Genomic DNA, 20,000 nt, shown 5'->3' on the forward strand with positions numbered 1-20,000 from the left:
GGAAAGGAGGAAGGAAAGAAGGAAGGAAAGGAGGAAGGAAGGAAGGAAAGGAGGAAGGAAGGAAGGAAAGGAGGAAGGAAAGGAGGAAGGAAAGGAGGAAGGGAGGAAAGAAGGAAGGGAGGAAGGAAAGGAGGAAGGAAGAAAGGAAGGAAGGAAGGAAGGAAAAGAGGAAGGAAGGAAAGAAGGAAGGAAAGGAGGAAGGAAAGGAGGAAGGGAGGAAAGAAGGAAGGGAGGAAGGAAAGGAGGAAGGAAGGAAAGAAGGAAGGAAAGGAGGAAGGAAAGGAGGAAGGAAAGGAGGAAGGGAGGAAAGAAGGAAGGGAGGAAGGAAAGGAGGAATGAAGGAAGGAAAGGAGGAATGAAGGAAGGAAAGGAGGAAGGAAAGAAGGAAGGAAAGAAGGAAAGGAGGAAGGAAGGAAGGAAAGGAGGAAGGAAGGAAAGAAGGAAGGGAGAAAGGAAGGAAAGAAGGGAGGAAGGAAGGAAGGGAGGGAGGGAGGAAAGAATGAGGAAGGAAGGAAGGAAAGGAGGAAGGAAAGGAGGAAGGAAGAAGGAAGGAAAGGAGGAAGGAAGGAAGGAAAGGAGGAAGGAAAGGAGAAAGGAAGGAAAGAAGGAAGGGAGGAAGGAAAGGAGGAAGGAAGAAAGGAAGGAAGGAAGGAAAGGAGGAAGGAAGGAAAGGAGGAAGGAAAGGAGGAAGGGAGGAAAGAAGGAAGGGAGGAAGGAAAGGAGGAATGAAGGAAGGAAAGGAGGAAGGAAGGAAGGAAAGGAGGAAGGAAAGGAGGAAGGAAAGGAGGAAGGAAGGAAGGAAAGGAGGAAGGAAAGGAGGAAGGAAGGAAAGAAGGAAGGGAGGAAGGAAGGAAAGAAGGGAGGAAGGAAGGAAGGAAGGAAGGGAGGAAAGAATGAGGGAAGGAAGGAAGGAAAGAAGGAAGGAAAGGAGGAAGGAAAGAAGGAAGGAAAGGAGGAAGGAAGGAAGGAAAGGAGGAAGGAAAGGAGGAAGGAAGAAAAGAAGGGAGGAAGGAAAGGAGGAAGGAAGGAAGGAAGGAAGGAAAGGAGGAAGGAAGGAAAGGAGGAAGGAAGGAAAGGAGGAAGGAAAGGAGGAAGGGAGGAAAGAAGGAAGGGAGGAAGGAAAGGAGGAATGAAGGAAGGAAAGGAGGAAGGAAGGAAGGAAAGGAGGAAGGAAAGGAGGAAGGAAGGAAAGAAGGAAGGGAGGAAGGAAAGAAGGGAGGAAGGAAGGAAGGAAGGGAGGAAGGAAGGAAGGGAGGAAAGAATGAGGGAAGGAAGGAAGGAAAGAAGGAAGGAAAGGAGGAAGGAAAGAAGGAAGGAAAGGAGGAAGGAAGGAAGGAAAGGAGGAAGGAAAGGAGGAAGGAAGAAAAGAAGGGAGGAAGGAAAGGAGGAAGGAAGGAAGGAAGGAAGGAAGGAAGGAAGGAAGGAAAGGAGGAAGGAAGGAAAGGAGGAAGGGAGGAAGGAAGGAAAGAAGGGAGGAAGGAAGGAAGGAAGGAAGGAAGGGAGGAAAGAATGAGGGAAGGAAGGAAGGAAAGAAGGAAGGAAAGGAGGAAGAAGGAGGAAGGAAAGGAGGAAGGAAGGAAGGAAAGGAGGAGGAAGGAGAAGGAGAAAGAAGGGAGGAAGGAAAGGAGGAACGAAGGAAGGAAGGAAGGAAGGAAAGGAGGAAGGAAGGAAAGGAGGAAGGAAAGGAGGAAGGGAGGAAAGAAGGAAGGGAGGAAGGAAAGGAGGAATGAAGGAAGGAAAGGACGGAAGGAAGGAAGGAAAGGAGGAAGGAAAGGAGGAAGGAAGGAAAGAAGGAAGGGAGGAAGGAAAGAAGGGAGGAAGGAAGGAAGGAGAGGAAGGAAGGAAGAGGGAGGAAGGAAGGAAGGAAGGAAAGGAGGAAGGGCGTTCCTGAGATGGGCAGCCCTTCCCATCCCTCCAGAAGACCCCCAGCTGCCCCAGGGAGGGTCCGCCAAGCCCCCCCCCGCCCCTCTCCGGACTCTCCCGGCCGGCCGCTTCCCCAGGAGAGGCCTGGCCTGGGGGGGGGGGCAGCTGACCTTGCCGTAGTCGATGACGGGGCACTCGATGCCCGGGAAGAGGTCCTGGGTGATGGCGTTGAAGAGCGGGACGTCCCCGGAGGTCAGCTTGGCGATGTTCATGTCCTTCATGGCCATGAGCAGGATCTGCCGCCCGGGGAGGGAAGGGTCAAGGGACTAGTCCTCACTGAGGAGGGGTCAGGCCTGTCCCAAAGGTGCTTTTTTTTAAAAAAAAATTCAAAATAGCCGCCGGGCTTTCTTGCTTTTCTTTTTCTTTGAAAACATTTCGCTTCCCGTCCGAGCAGCTTCCCCAGTTCTAAGCGAAGGTCCTCCCCGAGAAGAGAGCCGAGCCGAGCCGAAGCTGCCGGATGGAGAAGAGCTTCCCTCTGGGAGCTCACGCCCGGCCCTCTCCCGCACAGAGGCCCGTGACAGGCGGGGCTCGACTTACGACCGTTCGCTTAGCGACCGTTCGCAGCTGCAGCAGTCACTGAAAACAGTCACTTAGGACCGTTTTTTTCAGGCTTGCAGCCTCCCCGTGGTCATGTGATCAAAATTCAGAGGCTTGCCAACCGACTCATATTTACGACGGTTGCGGTGTCATGTGACAGGAGGAAGGAGATAGAAAAGAGGAAGGAGGGAAGGGAGGAGAGAAAGAAAAACAGACAGAGAGAAAGAAAGAAGGAAGGAAGGAAGGAAGGAAGGAGAAAAGAGGAAGGAAGGAAGGAGAGAAAGAAAAAGAAGAGAAAGAAAGAAAGAAGGAAGGAAGAAAGGAGATAGAAAAGAGGAAGGAAGGAAGGAGAGAAAGAAAAAGAAGAGAAAGAAAGAAAGAAGGAAGGAAGGAAGGAGATAGAAAAGAGGAAGGAAGGAAGGAGAGAAAGAAAAAGAAGAGAAAGAACGAAAGAAAGAAGGAAGGAAGGAAGGAAGGAGAAAAGAGGAAGGAAGGAAGGAGAGAAAGAAAAAGAAGAGAAAGAAAGAAAGAAGGAAGAAAGGAGATAGAAAAGAGGAAGGATGGAAGGAGAGAAAGAAAAAGAAGAGAAAGAAAGAAAGAAGGAAGGAAGAAAGGAGATAGAAAAGAGGAAGGAAGGAAGGAGAGAAAGAAAAAGAAGAGAAAGAAAGAAGGAAGGAAGGAAGGAGATAGAAAAGAGGAAGGAAGGAAGGAGAGAAAGAAAAAGAAGAGAAAGAACGAAAGAAAGAAGGAAGGAAGGAGATAGAAAAGAGGAAGGAAGGAAGGAGAGAAAGAAAAAGAAGAGAAAGAAAGAAAGAAGGAAGAAAGGAGATAGAAAAGAGGAAGGAAGGAAGGAGAGAAAGAAAAAGAAGAGAAAGAAAGAAAGAAGGAAGGAGATAGAAAAGAGGAAGGAAGGAAGGTGATAGAAAAGAAAAAGGAAGGAAGGAAGGAAGGAGATAGAAAAGAGGAAGGAAGGAATAAGGAAGAAAGAGAAAGAGAAGAAAGGAGAGAAAGGAAAAGAGACGGAAGGAGGAAGGAAGGAAGGAAGGAAGGAAGGAGATAGAAAAGAGGAAGGAAGGAACAAGGAGGGAAAGAAAGAGAAAGGAAAAGAGAGGAAGGAGAGAAGGAGATAGAAAAGAAGGAAGGAAGGAAGAAGGAGGGAAAGAAAGAGAAAAAGAGAACGAGAACGAGAGAAAGGAAGAGGGGGGGGGAGAAGCGAAGGAAGGAAGAAGGAAGGAAGGGGACAGAGAAAGTGGTCACAAAAGGGTCACCAAAGGGGACAGAACCCCTTTAGCGAAGGCCTCGCTTAGCAGCGGGCGTTGGGGACCCTCATGGCGGCCAGGCTACCTCCCCTCCCCTCCCCTCCCCTCCCCCACCTCTTCGTCGGAGAGGTCCGGCCGCACCCGGCGCTTCTTCCCGGCGTAGCGGAGGAGAGAGGTGAGGGCCCGCAGCCCGAAGTCGTAGTGGTCCTGCTTGGAGAGCTGCTGCACGGCCAGCGAGTAGAGGGTGAAGACCTTCTTGGCCAAGATCTGGGATGGAGAGGGGAAGCCGGAGGGCGTCTCACCGGGCTCCTGGGGCGCCCCCCCCCAAAGACCCCCCCTCCCACGCCCCACGGGCCCCCCCGCGGCCGCTACCTTGCAGTTGTTGAAGCCTTCGCCGAAGAGGATGATCTCGGCAATCAGGGTGGAGTCCGGCACCACCATGGAGATGGGGCGGAACATGGACTTCAGGTTGTCCGGCAGCTCCGTCCGCCCGGCGTAGCCTGCCAAAGCGCCCCACGGAAGAGCGGGTCAGTGGGAGGGAGAATTCCCAGAATTCCCCACCCACCCACCCCCGGGCAGTGTGTGAGATGTAGAGACAGCTTCGGCCACTTTACGACGGGTGGACTTCAACTCCCAGAATCCCCCCAGTCGGCGGGTGAGACGTAGATACAGCTTTTCTCACTTTAAGACGGGTGGACTTCAACTCCCAGAATTCCCTAGTCAGTGGGTGAGACGTAGATACAGCTTTTCTCACTTTACGATGGGTGGACTTCAAATCCCAGAATCCCCCAGTCAGTGGGTGAGACGTAGATACAGCTTTTCTCACTTTACGACGGGTGGACTTCAACTCCCAGAATCCCCCAGTCAGCGTGTGAGACGTAGATATAGCTTTTCTCACTTTAAGACGGGTGGACTTCAACTCCCAGAATCCCCCAGTCAGCGGGTGAGATGTAGATACAGCTTTTCTCACTTTAAGACGGGTGGACTTCAACTCCCAGAATCCCCCAGTCAGCGTGTGAGATGTAGATACAGCTTTTCTCACTTTAAGATGGGTGGACTTCAACTCCCAGAATCCCCCAGTCAGTGGGTGAGACATACATACAGCTTTTCTCACTTTAAGATGGGTGGACTTCAAATCCCAGAATCCCCCAGTCAGCAGGTGAGACGTAGATACAGCTCAGGGCTGAATGCAAGGATCAGATTTTTCCTCTTATTGCTCTGAAAACCATGCTGGGCCCCTTTCAGAGGTGTGGACTTCAAATCCCAGAATTCCCCAGCTAGCCAATTCCTCCCTTTCACAGTTAAGATGTGTGGACTTCAACCATGCTGGCTGGGGAATTCTGGGAGTTGAAGTCCACGCCTCTTAATAAGTTGCCAAGATTGAGAAACATCGGCCCAGAGGGAGCACGTTTACAGACCTGGGGATAGCAGGGCTCAAATTTTCCCAAGATTGGCAGAGGGGCATTTTGCACATGCTCAGGAACTCAATGCCCCAACCCTGGCTGAGGAATTCTGGGAGTTGAAGTCCACAAGTCATAAAAAAGTCATAGTTCCCTCATGCTGGCTGAGGAATTCTGGGAATTGAAGTCCACAAGTCCTAAAGGGGTCATAGTTCCCTCACGCTGGCTGAGGAATTCTGGGAGTTGAAGTCCACAAGTCATCAAAGGGTCATAGTTCCCTCACACTGGCTGAGGAATTCTGGGAGTTGAAGTCCACAAGTCATGAAAGGGTCATAGTTCCCTCACGCTGGCTGAGGAATTCTTGGAGTTGAAGTCCACAAGTCATCAAAGGGTCATAGTTCCCTCACGCTGGCTGAGGAATTCTGGGAGTGGAAGACCACCAGTCATAAAAGGGCCACGTTTGAAGACCCCCGAGCTAGATCATTTCAGACAAGTGGCTGACCCGTCTCTTCTCCAGTGATGAAGCACCCACAACTTCTGGTGGCCAGCTGTTCCACTGGTTAATTGTCCTCCTCATTGGGAATAATATTTGGGGGATCTAAATTCTAGGGTTTCACCTCCAAAATATGGACGTTCCCCCCCACCCCCCACCAACCCCGGCAATCCCACCAGGCCCCACCTGGGTTCATGGTGATGAAGATGCCGCAGGACCAAACCAGGTTGATCTCGTGGCCTTCGAAGGTGAAGCGCGTCATGTTGGCTGCCAAGGCGGACAGGATGGAGAGGATCTGCTGGGCCACGACCGAGAGGACCTCGATGTTGATGCGGTTGAACTCGTCGAAGCAGCCCCAGGCGCCCGTCTGCGGGAGGGAGACAAAGCGGGGGGGGGTGTCAGCCGGGAGACCCCCACCCAGGGTCATCAGAGCACAGGCCGCCCTCGACTTACGACTGCTCGTTTAGTGACCGTCCGGAGTTTACAACGGGGCTGAAAAAAGGGACCTAGGACCGTTTTTTCACACTTAACGTCCGTTGCAGCGTCAACGTTCAGCCGCTTGGCAACCGACTCATATTTATGACGGTCGGGGGCGTCTCCTGGGGTCCTACGATACCCCTCCGGATGAGCAAAGTCCAGGGAGGGGGAATCCCAGTTCACTTAGCAACGGTGTGATTCACTTAACAACGGTGGCGAGAAAGGCCGTAAAAAGGGGCAATATTCACCTAACAACTGACTCACTTAGCAACGGAAAAGCTGGGCTCAATCGCGGTCGTAAGCCAAGGGCTACCCGTGTTTAGGTTTAGTATTAAATCCGTGCCATTTATTTGACCACAGAATTGGCCTGCTGCGTAGCACAGTCAGGCCTCGATTTACGTCAGCTCGTTTAGTGACCATTTCACGTTATAACAGCAGTGAAAAAAGGTTGATTTGGGACCGTTTTCCCCACTTACGACAGTTACGGGGTCAAAATTCAGATCCTTGGCCACTGGCTCCTACTTATGACGGTCGCATCGTGACCTTTGGACAGGGCAAAGTCCATGAGGAAGCCGGATTTACTTAACAGCCGTGCCACTCACATAATGAGTACAGCGATTCGCTTAACAACGGAGGCAAGAAAGGCCATAAAATGAGGCAAAACCCCACTCGTTTCATTTATTCATCCATTTTATCGGCCTCCCATCTTACTACGGGGTTACAATGCTGAACCGCTGCCTTGCTTGCGCAGGGGGCTGGACTAGAAGACCTCCAAGGTCCCTTCCAGCTCTATTCCGTTCTGTTCTGTTTTCTATTCTATTCTATTCCATTCCACTCCATTCCTTATTTTATTATTCTATTCTATTCTATCCTAATTCCATTCCATTCCACTCCATTCCTTTTATTATTCTATTCTATTCTATTCTATTCTATTCTGTTCTGTTCTGTTCTGTTCTGTTCTGTTTTCTATTCTCTTCTATTCTCTTCTATTCTATTTTTATATTATTATTCTATTATTCTATTTTATCCTATCCTATCCTATCCTATCCTATCCTATCCTATCCTATCCCTTATTTCTATTCTATTCTATTCTATTCTATTCTATTCTATTCTATTCTATTCTATTCTATTCTATTCTATTCTATTTTTATATTATTATTCCATTCCATTCCATTCCATTTTATCCTATCCTATCCCTTATTTGTATTCTATTCTATTCTGTTCTGTTCTGTTCTGTTGTTCTGTTCTATGCTATCCTATCCTATCCTATTCTATTTTTATATTATACTATTCTATTCTAATTCTATTCTATTCTATTCTATTTTTATATTATTATTCTATTCTATTCTATTCTATTCTTTTCTATTCTATTCTATTTTTATATTATTATTCTATTCCATTCCATTCCATTCCATTCTTTTATCCTATCCTATCCTATCCTATCCTATCCTATCCTATCCTATCCTATCCTATCCTATCCTATCCTATTTTTATATTATTATTATTCTATTCTATTCTATTCTATTCTATTCTATTCTATTCTATTCTATTCTATTCTATTCTATTCTATTCTATTCTATTCTATTCTATTCCTATTCTTATTCTATTCTATTCTATTCTATTCTATTCTATTCTATTCTATTCTATTCTATTCTATTCTATTCTATTCTATTCTATTCTATTCTACCCTATTCCTTATTTCTATTTTATTCCGTTCCGTTCCACTCCGTACTCTCCTATATTCCATTCTCTCACCTGGGCCAGTCCGGAGTACATTCTCCCCATGGACTTGTAATCCAGGCCTTCCGAGCAGTTGACCACGATCACGTACATGCCCAGCGCCTTGCCCAGGTCCTTGACCGTCTCCGTCTTGCCAGTGCCCGCTGGGCCCTTCGGGGACCCTCCTCGGTGGAGGTGGAGGGCCGTGGTCAGCGTCATGTAGCACCTGAGGAGGCCAGACCCCGGGGGCTCAGTCCTTAACTCTCTTGCCTTTTGGCACAGCCGGTCCTCGACTTACGACGGTTCCTTTAACGGCCGTCTGAAGTCACGGCGGCAATGGAAAAAAAGCGACTGAGGCCCGGTTTTTACAGGGACGGCCGTCGCGGCATCCCCGTGGGCAAAAAAAATTAGACGCCGAGCCGCTGATTCCTATTTAGGACGGTCACAGCGTCCCGGGAAGTGTCGGGGGGGGGAGGGCGTCCCATGATCCCCTTTTGCGAACTTGACAAGGGATTCACTTAACAACCGTGTGACTCGCTTAAACAATGCACTGATTCAGTTAGCGACCGTGGCAAGAAAGGTTGGAGAAGGGGGCAACCCCCCCTGCGGTCTCACTTAGCGACAGAAACGGGGGGGGCTCAGCTGTGGGTCATAAGTCAAGGACCACCTGTGCAAGTGCAAACTCTTCGCCCCCAAGAGGCAACCCACACTTTCTCCTCCTCCCACCTTCACAGGGGGTCCGAAAGCCCCCCATTCTTTCCACTCCTTCCCCCCCTCCCTCCTCCCTCCCCCCGTCAGGGCACCTGTCAGTCAGAGGGGTGATGACCAGCCTGCCAGAGTTCCCCAGATACTCATAGCCGTAAGCGAACTGGGTGTTGGTCTGCCGGATCACGCAATCATCCAAGTCCTGCAAAGAAAGCTTCCGTTGGGGCAGGTGGGGTGGGGGGTGGGGAGAGAGATCCACCCCTAAGCGATGGGGTGAGGACCCCCTTCTAACTGCAGGGCCAGAGAGGGGAATATTGGATTGGTGACGGTGGTTTTCTTGCGGATGTTTCCAGACCCGACTACGGAACAACATCAGGGGTTGCAGGGAGGAGGAAGGAGGGAAGAGGAGGAGGAGGAGGAGGAGGAGGAAGAGGGGAAGGGGAAGAAAGAGAAAAAGAGAAGAGGAAGAAGAAGAAGAGGAGGAGGAGGAGGAGAAGAGGAGGAGGAGGAAGAGGGGAAGGGGAAGAAAGAGAAGAAGAGGAGGAGAAGAGGAAGAGGAGGAAGAGGAGGAGGAGGAGAAGAAGACGAAGAGGAGGAGGAGGAGAGGAAGAGGAGGAGGAGGAGGAGGAGAAGATGAAGAGGAGGTGGAGGAGGAAGAGGGGAAGGGGAAGAAAGAGAAAAAGAGGAGAAGAGGAAGAACAGGAGGAGGAAGAGGAGAAGAAGAAGAAGAGGAGGAGGAGGAGAATAAGAGGAAGAGGAGGAGAAGAGGAAGAAGAGGAAGAGGAGGAGAAGAGGAGGAACAGGAGGAGAAGAAGAGGAACAGGAGAAGAAGAAGAGGAGGAGGAGGAGAAGAAGAGGAAGAGGAGAAGAGGAAGAAGAGGAAGAGGAGAAGAGGAGGAAGAGGAGGAGAAGAAGAGGAACAGGAGAACAAGAAGAAGAGGAGGAGAAGAGGAAGAGGAGAAGAAGAAGAAGAGGAGGAGGAGGAGGAGGAGGAGAAGAAGAGGAAGAGGAGAACAAGAAGAAGAAGAAGAGGAGGAGGGGGAGGGTAGCGTCACCTGTGTTTCATCTGGGGTTCCATACGTGGCCAGCAGGGGGCAGCCGCACACAAGGCAGGAGGCGGGCACAGCAGCCCCGCGGGCAGCCCGTTCTCTCCAGCAGAGGGCGGCAGCAGCAGGGCCTCTCCACTTCCAGGGAGGGACAGGGCACGCCGGTGCCCCCCTTGTGCAGACCCCCTCCCCTCCCGTCCCCCCCTCACCTTCTCCCAGTAGAGGCGCAGCTGGCTCAGCCACTCGAAGGAGGTGACGTCCAGCAGGCCGCTCCGGTACAGCTTCTCGATGACGTCGCGGGCGTGGACCTCCACCGTCACCAGGGCCACGATCTTCAGGCGCATGATTTTGGTCAGGCTGCCCCGGATGGCCTCCGAATACTTGTTGAGCATGGAGATCTGGTTTCCCCCAACAGACACGCACAGACACAAACACGCGCACACACACACACAAAAAAAGGAAAAAGCTCAGTCTGCGGCTCTTCGTCCTGAGTGGAGCTTCCCATTCCAGCTGCAGTCTATCTTAACAATTCTAGCGGCTGGACTGGGGGCGGGGGGGGAGGGAAACTGCAGAGGAAAACTGGCTTAGGGGAATGATATTCTACCCCAGGGGTCCCCAAACTTTTGGGCACCAGGGACCCCCGGTTCCGTGGAGAGAGGTTTTCCCGCGGACCGGAGGGGGGCCTGGTTTGGTTTACTGCCTGCATTCCCCGGACAGGGCTTCGCTTGTTTGTGCGGACCGGTCATTGGCGTGCCGCGGCCCGGTACCGGTCCACAGACCGGGGGGGAGCTGAGGACCCCTGTTCTACCCCACCCTTTGACTGAGAGACGGAAAATCATAGATCCTGGAAAGCCGATAGTCGGGCAGTAGTTACTTATGACCACGACTGAGCGCAAAGCGTCTACGCCGGACCGTTGCTAAGTGAGTTTTGCCCCATTTCCCGACCGTTCTCGCCACGGCGCTTGAGCGAATCACTCCGGTTGACAAGTTAGTCACACCGTCGCGTGTCAGAAGATCGCCAAAGGGGATCGTGTGACCCTGGTGTGTGTGTGTGTGTGTGTGTGTGGAAACGCCGCGGCCGTCGTAAAGGTGAGGTAGGTTGCCGAGGGCCTGAATTTTGGTCGCGTGACTCTGGGGACGCTCTGGGTAAAAAAACCGGCTGTACGTCACTTTATTCCACTGCCGTTGCACCTTCGGATGGTCACTAAATGGCCTATTGCGAGTCCAGGACTCCCGGTATTAAATTCCCCGGCTTGTAAGATGAGGACCACCCGCTACTACTTGTGCGGGCTCTGTGCTCAGAGCTGCTACAACCCCGTGGAAGGGTGTGTGTGTGTGTGTGTGTGTGTGTGTAGGGTGCCGAGAGTCCCGGCGGCAGCCTCACCTGCTTTTTCTTCATGGCTTTGAGGTACTTCTTGTCCCCGCGTTCCTTGCAGGTGGCCAAGCACTTGCTGACGTCGGCCGTCCACTGGATCTGGCTGGAGGTGATCACCATCTGGCAGAGGTTGCCAGGAAGGGGGGGCAAATCAGCCCATGGATGCCCATTTGGAGATTGGACGGGGGGGGGGGAATGAGGAAGGAGACCCACCTCCCTTTTCCTCAGCTTGATCTGGGGTGACGGGAGGAGGGCAGAAGGACACAATTCCCCCCTGGATGTCTCCGCTCAAGGGAGGGGACCCCAACATTTCAAGAAGGACCCACGGGGAAGGGCTAACAAAGTGGGGTCACGGCTGTGGTGGTGGTGGGGAGTCAACCCCGTGAAACATGCCTCCCCACTTTCATCTCCTCAGGTCAAAGAACTCCAGGATCATCCTTCCAGCAGGATGGGGATATGAACATCTGGGTGCCGGCCCCTCGGCAGGAGACCAGCATGTCCCACCACAAAAAGATGGGGCGCCTGGCCAGATTAGGGCTCGCCATTGCCTCGGCACCTGCAAGGACATCCCAGAGACCCCACCTGACGTCCTGCCCCATCTCTGCGTCCTCACCTGTCCGGGCCATTCCTTCACCCATTTGTCTCTCTTGGTCAGCATCTTCTTCAAGGCCAGCCGGCAGTTCCTCAGCACCTCCCTCAACGTCCAGCGCATGGCCCTCTCCACGTCGCACAGCCACTCCTGGGACACATGGAGTCTCCGTCACAAGGGAGGAGCCTCCCAGGCCCCTTCCTTGCCAGACCGTCCTGCAGAGGAGCGGGGATGCGCCACGGACTGGCCCCACCCTTGTCAACGCCCAACAAGACCAGTCATGATCTGGGCCAGCCTAGAACTTGGGACGACGGGCAGAAGAGCGGGCAAAGGATTCCGCGGCAACCTCTTGAGCCCCAAGCAAGCCAGGGACAAGGATGGGTCAAAGGTCTACAGGATGTTTCACGCCAGGTGGTGTCTTCAAAACCTTTACCGGCACCGAACCATTCCAGGTGAAGAAGTGGCTCACCTCCACCGGTCCTTCCAGCAGCACGGAATGGGTGAAGTCCACGTATTCCCCATCCAGGGAGAACATGCCGAGGGCTTCAGAACGGTTGCTGGTCCCAATCTGAGGAAGGAAAGGAGAACAACGTGTCTCCAACGGTGGCCCAGGGGAGATCTGCTCCTTTGGCCTTGCCCACCGAAAGGGCCAAAATCGGGGAGAATCCTGGTGCCAACCAGCCACAGCATGACGTGGAAAGGAAGCCGTGGGGGAACCGAAGAGATCTGGGCAGGAGACCACTGTCTACCCCGAGTCGTACCTTCTGAATTTTGAGGCACTTAATGTTGTCAAAGCACTTCTTGAGGTGGGGCTGGACGGCCTCCGGGTTACGGGACTGGCCCAAGATCTCCAAGAGGTCATCGTTGGACAGGAAGTAGAAACGGGGGAAGATGTGGCGCTTGGTCTCCAAGTACATGTCAAGGGACTTCTGGATGTCTTCCAAGGCCGCGTTCATTTCTACCAGTTTGTCCAGCAGGCCTGCAGGGAGGAGCACAGAAGAGTCGCAAATATCTCCCTTGTCCGGGCCGAGAAACTCGCTCTCCTCGGGAGGTCTCCGAATCCTGAAGACCTCCAACAATCTTCTTCCTATCTCCAGAGGTTGAGGTAGGACCTGGAAAAGTCGGGTGCGGAGCAGGAAGGGGCTTCTTCCCTGGAGTCGTGGACCCTAACCCTCCACCGCCACCGCAAGGAGGGAAAGCAAACCTGGGTAATGCGTGGCCCGCAGAGCGTTGTTGTCCTTGACAAAGCGGTCCATGATGGTCTTCCAGCTGCTGTTGATGTTGTCAAAGGAGGACGATTCGCCAGGCAGCTGCTTGCGGATGTCTTCTCCCAAGAAGATGTTCTGGAGACGGAGGAGAGAGGTGACGCGTCTGGATTGTAAAGCGCCCCGGCCATTTCGTGGGAAGGGTAGCCAGGTTAGGTCTCGGAGGACCACCTCACCTCCAGGTACATCCACTGCCGCTGCACAGTCAGTAGCATCTCGATCACCTCCAGGATGAGCGAGAGGCAGCGTTCCCACCGGTCCACCTCCTTCTCGAACGGCTTCACAAAGCGGGAAGCCTTCATGGTGGACAAGGACACCTGGTTGTCGTCCAGCGCCTGGAAGACATCCTCCGTTCCTCTGCAGAAAGAGAAGTCTTCCTGAGGGCAAGGCCTCAAAGGAGGCCTAGGAGCAGAGGTCTACCTCTGAGTTAGAAGATCTCCACTTCTCGGCCTAGAGTCCTTGGTGGACTTTAGGCATACCCCCCAGAAGACCAGCTGGGGATCCAAAAGGATCTTGACAGACTCGAACCAGGGGCCCCGTCCCACGGAATGAGCTTCAAGGTGGAGAAAAGCAAAGTCTTACATTTAGGCAGGAAAAACCAAAGGTACAAAAAGTACAGACTGGGCGAGGCCTGGCTTAAAAACAAACGGCGACGGTGAGAGGGACCTTGGAGTCCCGGTGGACGATCGCTTGACCCTGGCTGCAGCCGTGCGCGGCAGCAGTCAAAAAAAAAAGCCAACACAATCCTGGGTTGCGTAAACAGACGCGTAGACTCAAGTTCACGGGAAGTATTATTACCGCTTTGTTAAAGCCCTAGCGAGGCCACACCTGGAACGCTGCCGCCAATTTTGGCCACCGGATGACAAAAAAAGAGGTTGAGAGTTTGGGGGAAAAAAATTCAGAGAAGAGGAACAAAGGTGATCCAAGGCCTGGAGACCAAAACATACGAAGAAGGGCCGTGGGACTCGGGTTTGGCTAGTGAAAGAAGAAACAGGGGTGACACGGTAGCAGCGTTCCAGTATTGGAGGGGCTGCCCCAAAGAAGAGGAGGGGCTCATGCTATTCTCCAAAGCACCAGAGGGGAAGGATGAGAAACAACGGTTGGAAACTGACCAAAGAGAGAAGCGACCTGGAATTAAGGAGAAACTTCCTGACAGTGAGGACCATCAACCAGTGGAACTGCTTGCCACCAGAAATCACGGGCGCTCCGTCACTGGAGATTTTTAAGAAGAGGCCGGACAGTCACTTGTCTGAGATGGTATATAGGTTCTCCTCCTTAAGCGGGGGGGGGGCAGGAAGGGGGGGCTGGACTAGAAGACCTCCAAGGTCCCTTCCGGCTCTATTCTATTCTAACGCCCCTGTTTTGTCAGCTAAGGAGGTGTTACACAATTCTACATTCCCTCTTTCCACTCCTGAGATTTTGGAACTCTCCAAGTGGACCTCCAAGGACATTCTAACGAGGATCGTAAGAGGTGGAAGTGTGGAGTCCTTGAACCTCCCTCAGCTCTCCAGACCAAGCTCAGAGACCACCAAGGACACTAGAGGTAAGATTGACCCAGAAGATTGTAAAGCCCAGGCCATAGGAGAAGACAGCCTTTGGCTACCCTATCTCAGTCCAAACCCATTAAACCTTTGATGATGGTCACCAGCACGCTGGATTGCTTCTGGAAACCAACATGACCATCGTAGACTTTAAAAGTCAAAAAATCCCACCCAGATTTCTGGTTCTGCTTTCAGGGGGCCACTGTGGGGTTTTTTTGTTTTTTTTTTAAAGAGGCAGGTCCACCTTCAGGCATCGTAGAGTTTGGACCGGGTGTGCCCAAAGCACCCATATCCAGGGTCGGCAACTATCTCCTGACGCTTCATGCTTGACCTTCTCCCTTCCTTGAACCCAGCAGGCCTACCTGACTCGGTGGTGCCCTTTGTCTTTGTAAGGCACAATGTCCAGTGCGGTGACAGCCCAGGTCTTGGCGATGTTCTCCAGAGCCTGGGAGGAGAAGGACAGCATCGTGAGAACAGGTCACCCCTCCGTTCTCAGTACCTGTAGATCAGGGACCTTCAAACTTGGCTCCTTGATGACTTGTGGACTTCAACTCCCAGAATTCCTCAGCCAGCAGTCATCAAGGGGCCAAGTTTGAAGACCCCTGCTGTAGATGCTTCTCAACTGGATGCCCAAGAGTTGGTGGAAGTCAAGAGTCTCTCTGGGCTTCTGAAACCAGCACTTGGGCGTTCTCGGAAGAGGGGAGAGTTTGGTAAAGTTGACCCCCGGCTCTAAACAGACGACGCTACCTGCTCAATGGCCAGTTCCTTGGTGGCTGAAGAAGAGATCTCAGCCACCTTCTCCACGTGTTTGTCCAAGCCCAACTCGATGATATTTTCCAGTCTGAAGTCCTCAGCATCTTGATCGAATGTCCGAAGAACCAAGTCTTTCACCTGGTCCCAGTGCCTGCAGGTAACCAGGAATGAATGAATGAATGAATGAATGTCTGTTATCTAATTATCTATCTTCAGCAGCAGCATCACCACCCTCTCCATCCATCCATCCATGCATCATCTCTATCCATCCATCCTTCCATCTATCCATCCATCCTCTCTATCCATTCATCCATCCATCCTTCCATCCATCCATCCATCTCCATCCATCCACTCTATCTATCCATCCATCCTCTCTATCCATTCATCCATCCATCCATCCATCCATCCACCATCTTGATCCATCCATCCTTCCATCCACCCATCCATCATCTCCATCCATCCATCCATCCTTGATCAATGTTCTCCTGGGCCCAAGGCCAGCCTGGCGTCCCTCAACTCAGCCAACCCCGGACAGGGATTCCTAGCCAACTCAAGCCACCTACCTCTCTCGCAAAGCTAGGTTCCTGAGGTCCGTGATCAAGGGCATGGTCCTCTTAAACTGCTCGATCTTGGCCTTGGAGGTCTCAATTATTTCCCAGTTCCGATCCTTCAGTCACAAAAGAGGGGGCAAAAGCCCATTAAATGACGAAAATTGGGAAAGAATTTGGTGGGGCCGAGTTCTGCCCAGCTGTTGATGCTGAACGCCTCAGCTTCAATTCAGTTCTGGGGCCCTCGATGCTCTCTGAGATGGGTTATGCGCTTGCAGACGTTTCATTTCCCAAGTAGGTAACATCTGCTGTGCTAGAAGGGACTGGGATTTCTGGAATGGAGAAGGGGGGGAGGAGGAGGAGGAGGAGGAGGAGGAGGAAGACAGTGGCGTCCTTGGTGCTCTCTGAGCTGGGTGCTTTTCTTGCAAACGTTTCATGACCCAACTAGGGAACATCATCAGTGGTAGAAGGAGGGAGGAGGAGGAGGAGGAGGAGGAGGAGGACTGTGGAGTCCTTAGTGCTCTCTGAGCTTAGTGGTTTTCTTGCAGGCGTTTCATGACCCAACTAGCTAACCTGATAAGTGCTAGAAGAGAGTGGGCTTTGAAGAGTTGGGGGACAGGGAGGGGGAGGAGGAGGAGGAGGTGGAGGAGGAGGGCTGTGGGCTCCTTGGTGCTCTCTGAGCTATGTTGTTTTCCTGCAGACGTCTCATGACCCAACTAGGGAACATCATCAGTGCCAGAAGGGAGTGGGGTGGGCGGGGGGTCTGGTCTCACCTTATATACTCATGACTTGCCCAACTCTCAATGTTGGTGGGAACGTTCTCAGTGGTCCCTTGAGTGAATCCAGTTGGCCCGGCTGGTGCCGCAGCTGAGTGGGGAAGCCCTCACTCCGTCCTCACATACCCCTTCCCCCCAATGAACTCCACACCTACATCCCAAGGGGAAGCTGGAAAGACCCATCCTCCGCAATCTCCTTCTCCATGGAGAGGAGCTCCTCCACCTTCTCCCCTCTTTGCCCGTCACGAGGCCCGCTGGGCTGCCTTGCCTTAAGCTCTTTGCTCAACTTGTTCAGCTTCCGGAAGAGGGCGAAGGCTGTATTCTCCATCACCTCCGTCTTCAGAGTCTTGAAGCTCCCGTTCTTCCACTCCTCCCAGTGGACCTCCCACTCCTTGGTGATCTCCCAGACTTGTTGGATGTAATCCAGCTCCTGCAGGACCCAGAAGGTGAGCCAGAAGTGAGACGTGAAGCCCAACCTTGGATCGGAGCGCTTCCCTTAAGGAGAAGGTCACCAGTAGAAGGCTCCTCTCACCCTCTCCAGCCTCTGAAGATCTTTGGAGGCGGGCTGGTCAATCTTGAAGATGCCCAGGTTGGAGCGCAGGGCGTTCTCCTCCTCCTTCATGGTGGCCAGTAGCTGCCTCATGGCCATGATCTGCTCCAGGGCAGCATCAGCCGAGACGGCACTGGTGAAAGGACCTGTCAGTGGAGAAGGGCAGAAGACCTGGATGACCTCCATGCTTTGCCTGGTGATGGCCGGCATATTGGCTACACCTACTTCAGATCCAACCACGGCAGGCCTCTACTCGTGAGAAGGCTGCTGTGGCTCAAACACAGGTGAAACTGGGCCTGGGTGGGATGTCCCCTTTCCCTTTAGGAAAAGAAGATGAGCAAACAGCCTGTAGGAGAAGGTGTGGCAGAAGCTGGGGTGTGGAGGTGTGTGTGTGTGTGTGGAGTCAAAACAGGAATCAGCCTAGAATCCCTACATCACAAGCAAACCAAGTCCAACTTCCCTTGAATCCGCAGACCTTTTTCTAACTCCTAGTATGTCCCAAACATTAGTTGAGAAGATTCCTGTGCATAGGCTTTCAGCAATAAATTAGGTAGAAGATTCCTGTGCATAGGCTTTTACCGATAAAGCAGTTTAGGTAGAAGATTCCTGTGCACAGGCTTTCAGCAATAAAGCAGTTTAGGTAGAAGATTCCTGTGCATAGGCTTTCAGCAATAAAGCAGTTTAGGTAGAAGATTCCTGTGCATAGGCTTTCACCGATAAAGCAGTTATCCTGTGCACATGCTTTCAGCGATAGAGCAGTTTAGGTAGAAGATTCCTGTGCACAGGCTTTCAGCGATAGAGCAGTTTAGGTAGAAGATTCCTCTGCATAGGCTTTCAGCAATTAAGCTGTTTAACTGGACCTTGTAGACCTAGTCTTTTGGGCCTGACAGGACCAACCATCTTTAGTTCCCCTAAGTCATGGGTGTCAAACTCAATTTCATTGAGGGCTGCATCAGCATTGCGGTTGCCCTCAGGGGGCCGGGTGGGTAATGGCCAGGCTAGGCGTGGCCTACTGGGTGGGCGTGGCTGGAGTGGGTGTGGCCTATTGGGTGGGCGTGGCCAGCTCTACATCCTTCGCATCAAGGGTGCCTATGGGTGCCTGGGCAGGAGTGGGACAGATCTGAGGGTCTCTGGCAGAAGGAGGGTCTCTGGGCCGGGGCCAAGGCAGTGGGGGCCGTTCCCTCACTGTTTCCAGGATGGCTTCGCGGGCCACATGAAACCACTTCGCGGGCCGGATCTGGCCCCCGGGCCTTGTGTTTGACATGTCTGCCCTAAGTTGAACGGGGATTCCTCTTGAGGAGTCAACATACGAACCAGAAGTTCTCAGCCCTATCATTTTCCTAAACCACCCCCCAAAGAAAACCAGCCCATCCCACTCCCACCTAAAGAACTGAAGGATGGTTGAAGAGAAGGCCCATCCTCTTTGTCCGCAGCAGAGGACGATGGGCCAGAAGGGAAAGGAGGACCAAGCCCAGAGCTCTTGCTCACCATTCATGTCAAAGTCCTGGAGGAGATTTTGGGCCTTCTTCTTGAAGTCATCCGCGCAGTGGATCAGGCCCGTCTTGAACTTCTCCTTGTGCTTCTTTAACATGGTTTCGCTGTCCAGGAGGCACTGCTGGAAAGCCAGCCATTCCGAATTCAAATCACCCAGCAGCTGCAGCACCTGGCAGGACGGGAGACCAAGCAGCATTGAGCCCAAACGAGGTGGGAACCAGCGGCCAGCAGCACCAAAGTTGTGGCGTGCATGGTGGGGTTGTGGACCAACCCAAGGAGGCCACGGCTAACCTAATGCAGGGAGTCCTCGACTTATGAGCACAATTGGGACTAGAATTTCCATCGTTAAGATTTTCAATCTTTTATGCCAGGGTTGTTTAAGCAAATTTCTCCGGTTGTTAAGTGAATCTCACGGCCGTTAAGCCATTGACTCTGCTGGTCAGAACGCCGTCAATGGCATTTACGTGACCCCAGGATACTGCAAGAAGCCGGTTGCCAAATTTTGATCCCCTGACCAGGGGAAATGTTGTGACGGTCGTAAGTGCGAGGACCGCTTGTCAGTCACTGTTTATTTCAGTGCTGCTGCAACCTTGGTCGCTAAACAGACAGTTGTAAGTTGAGGACTACCTGCATGTAGGCCGTCAACCTCAGCAGGAGGAGGAAAACCGCCCCCCTGGCCACGTCAGCCCCAAATCCTCAGCCGGGGACCTACCTCCTCGTCCACGGCCACCTCGTACTTCTCCAGGATGGCAAACTGCTCGTGGATTGGGGGGATCTGCCCCTCGATCTTCAGCAGGTCGTTCTGCAGCGTCTCGTGCAGCTGGAGGCTTCGGCTGAGCTCCTCCAACGTTTGGGGAGGACGGCTGATGCTGCGGGGGCGAACGGCACATTCAGGCCAGGTAAAAGATAAAAGGGAGTCCTTGCGGATTTTACTCGCTATAGTTGCCGACTAGAGGGGTCGGCGCTTATCTGTGTTTCCAGGCCACTGAGCCAGCGCCGTCCGAAGACATTTCCCGCAGGAAGACGCGGAGCCCTGTCATCTTCCAGCCAAAGCGGTACCTGTCTATCTATTTGCCTTTGCATGCTTTTGAACTGCTAGCTTGGCTGAAGCTGAGGAGAGGATGGGAGCTCGCCCCTGCTTGGGTCTCAAACCTGGGCTGCTGGCTTCCCAGCCGAAAAGCCCAGCGTCTTAGCTGCTGAGCCAGCGCGCCATCCTTTTACGTGAGGAGGGGGTGGGAAAAGAGCGGAGGGTGCGGGAAAGGGGGTCCCTGAGGGGAGCCCGATCGAGGGCGGGACACTCACTCGGCCGCGTTGTCTTGTAGGTAAGCGGTCAGGTCCCTCAAGCGGCCGGTGGCCATCTCCTTCAGCAGGTTGGTCAGCTTGTTCTGCCACTCGTTGCAGTGCTGGACCACGGTGGCCTTCAGGTGGGAGCAGTCCAGCAGCACAAACTGGATGCTCAGCACCGTCTCCTCCCTCTGAACGTTGTTGGCCACCTCCATATAGCTGGAAGGGGCAGAGACGCAGAGCGCTGGAAGGGGACCTCGGAGGTC

General features: G+C 52.7%; 1 protein-coding gene across 1 annotated transcript in view; it reads right to left on the reverse strand.

Moving 5' to 3' along the window:
- Window positions 1–20,000, reverse strand: part of DNAH2 (dynein axonemal heavy chain 2) — a gene marked incomplete at both ends in the record, with an annotated part of 106,937 nt that overhangs the window by 49,366 nt on the left and 37,571 nt on the right. The window contains 21 exons of the mRNA XM_083378746.1: window positions 2,034–2,159; window positions 3,834–3,986; window positions 4,092–4,219; window positions 5,799–5,979; window positions 7,845–8,034; window positions 8,612–8,715; window positions 9,769–9,957; window positions 10,944–11,054; window positions 11,548–11,673; window positions 11,993–12,091; window positions 12,285–12,502; window positions 12,728–12,866; window positions 12,965–13,145; window positions 14,692–14,774; window positions 15,077–15,233; window positions 15,646–15,749; window positions 16,675–16,836; window positions 16,939–17,102; window positions 18,445–18,619; window positions 19,163–19,319; window positions 19,753–19,953. Of these exons, the coding sequence (XP_083234872.1) occupies window positions 2,034–2,159; window positions 3,834–3,986; window positions 4,092–4,219; window positions 5,799–5,979; window positions 7,845–8,034; window positions 8,612–8,715; window positions 9,769–9,957; window positions 10,944–11,054; window positions 11,548–11,673; window positions 11,993–12,091; window positions 12,285–12,502; window positions 12,728–12,866; window positions 12,965–13,145; window positions 14,692–14,774; window positions 15,077–15,233; window positions 15,646–15,749; window positions 16,675–16,836; window positions 16,939–17,102; window positions 18,445–18,619; window positions 19,163–19,319; window positions 19,753–19,953 (3,148 nt within the window). The remainder of the gene's footprint in view (window positions 1–2,033; window positions 2,160–3,833; window positions 3,987–4,091; window positions 4,220–5,798; window positions 5,980–7,844; window positions 8,035–8,611; window positions 8,716–9,768; window positions 9,958–10,943; window positions 11,055–11,547; window positions 11,674–11,992; window positions 12,092–12,284; window positions 12,503–12,727; window positions 12,867–12,964; window positions 13,146–14,691; window positions 14,775–15,076; window positions 15,234–15,645; window positions 15,750–16,674; window positions 16,837–16,938; window positions 17,103–18,444; window positions 18,620–19,162; window positions 19,320–19,752; window positions 19,954–20,000) is intronic.

The sequence above is a fragment of the Vipera ursinii genome, assembly GCF_947247035.1.
Source record: "Vipera ursinii genome assembly, chromosome: Z".
Lineage (NCBI taxonomy): Eukaryota > Metazoa > Chordata > Lepidosauria > Squamata > Viperidae > Vipera > Vipera ursinii.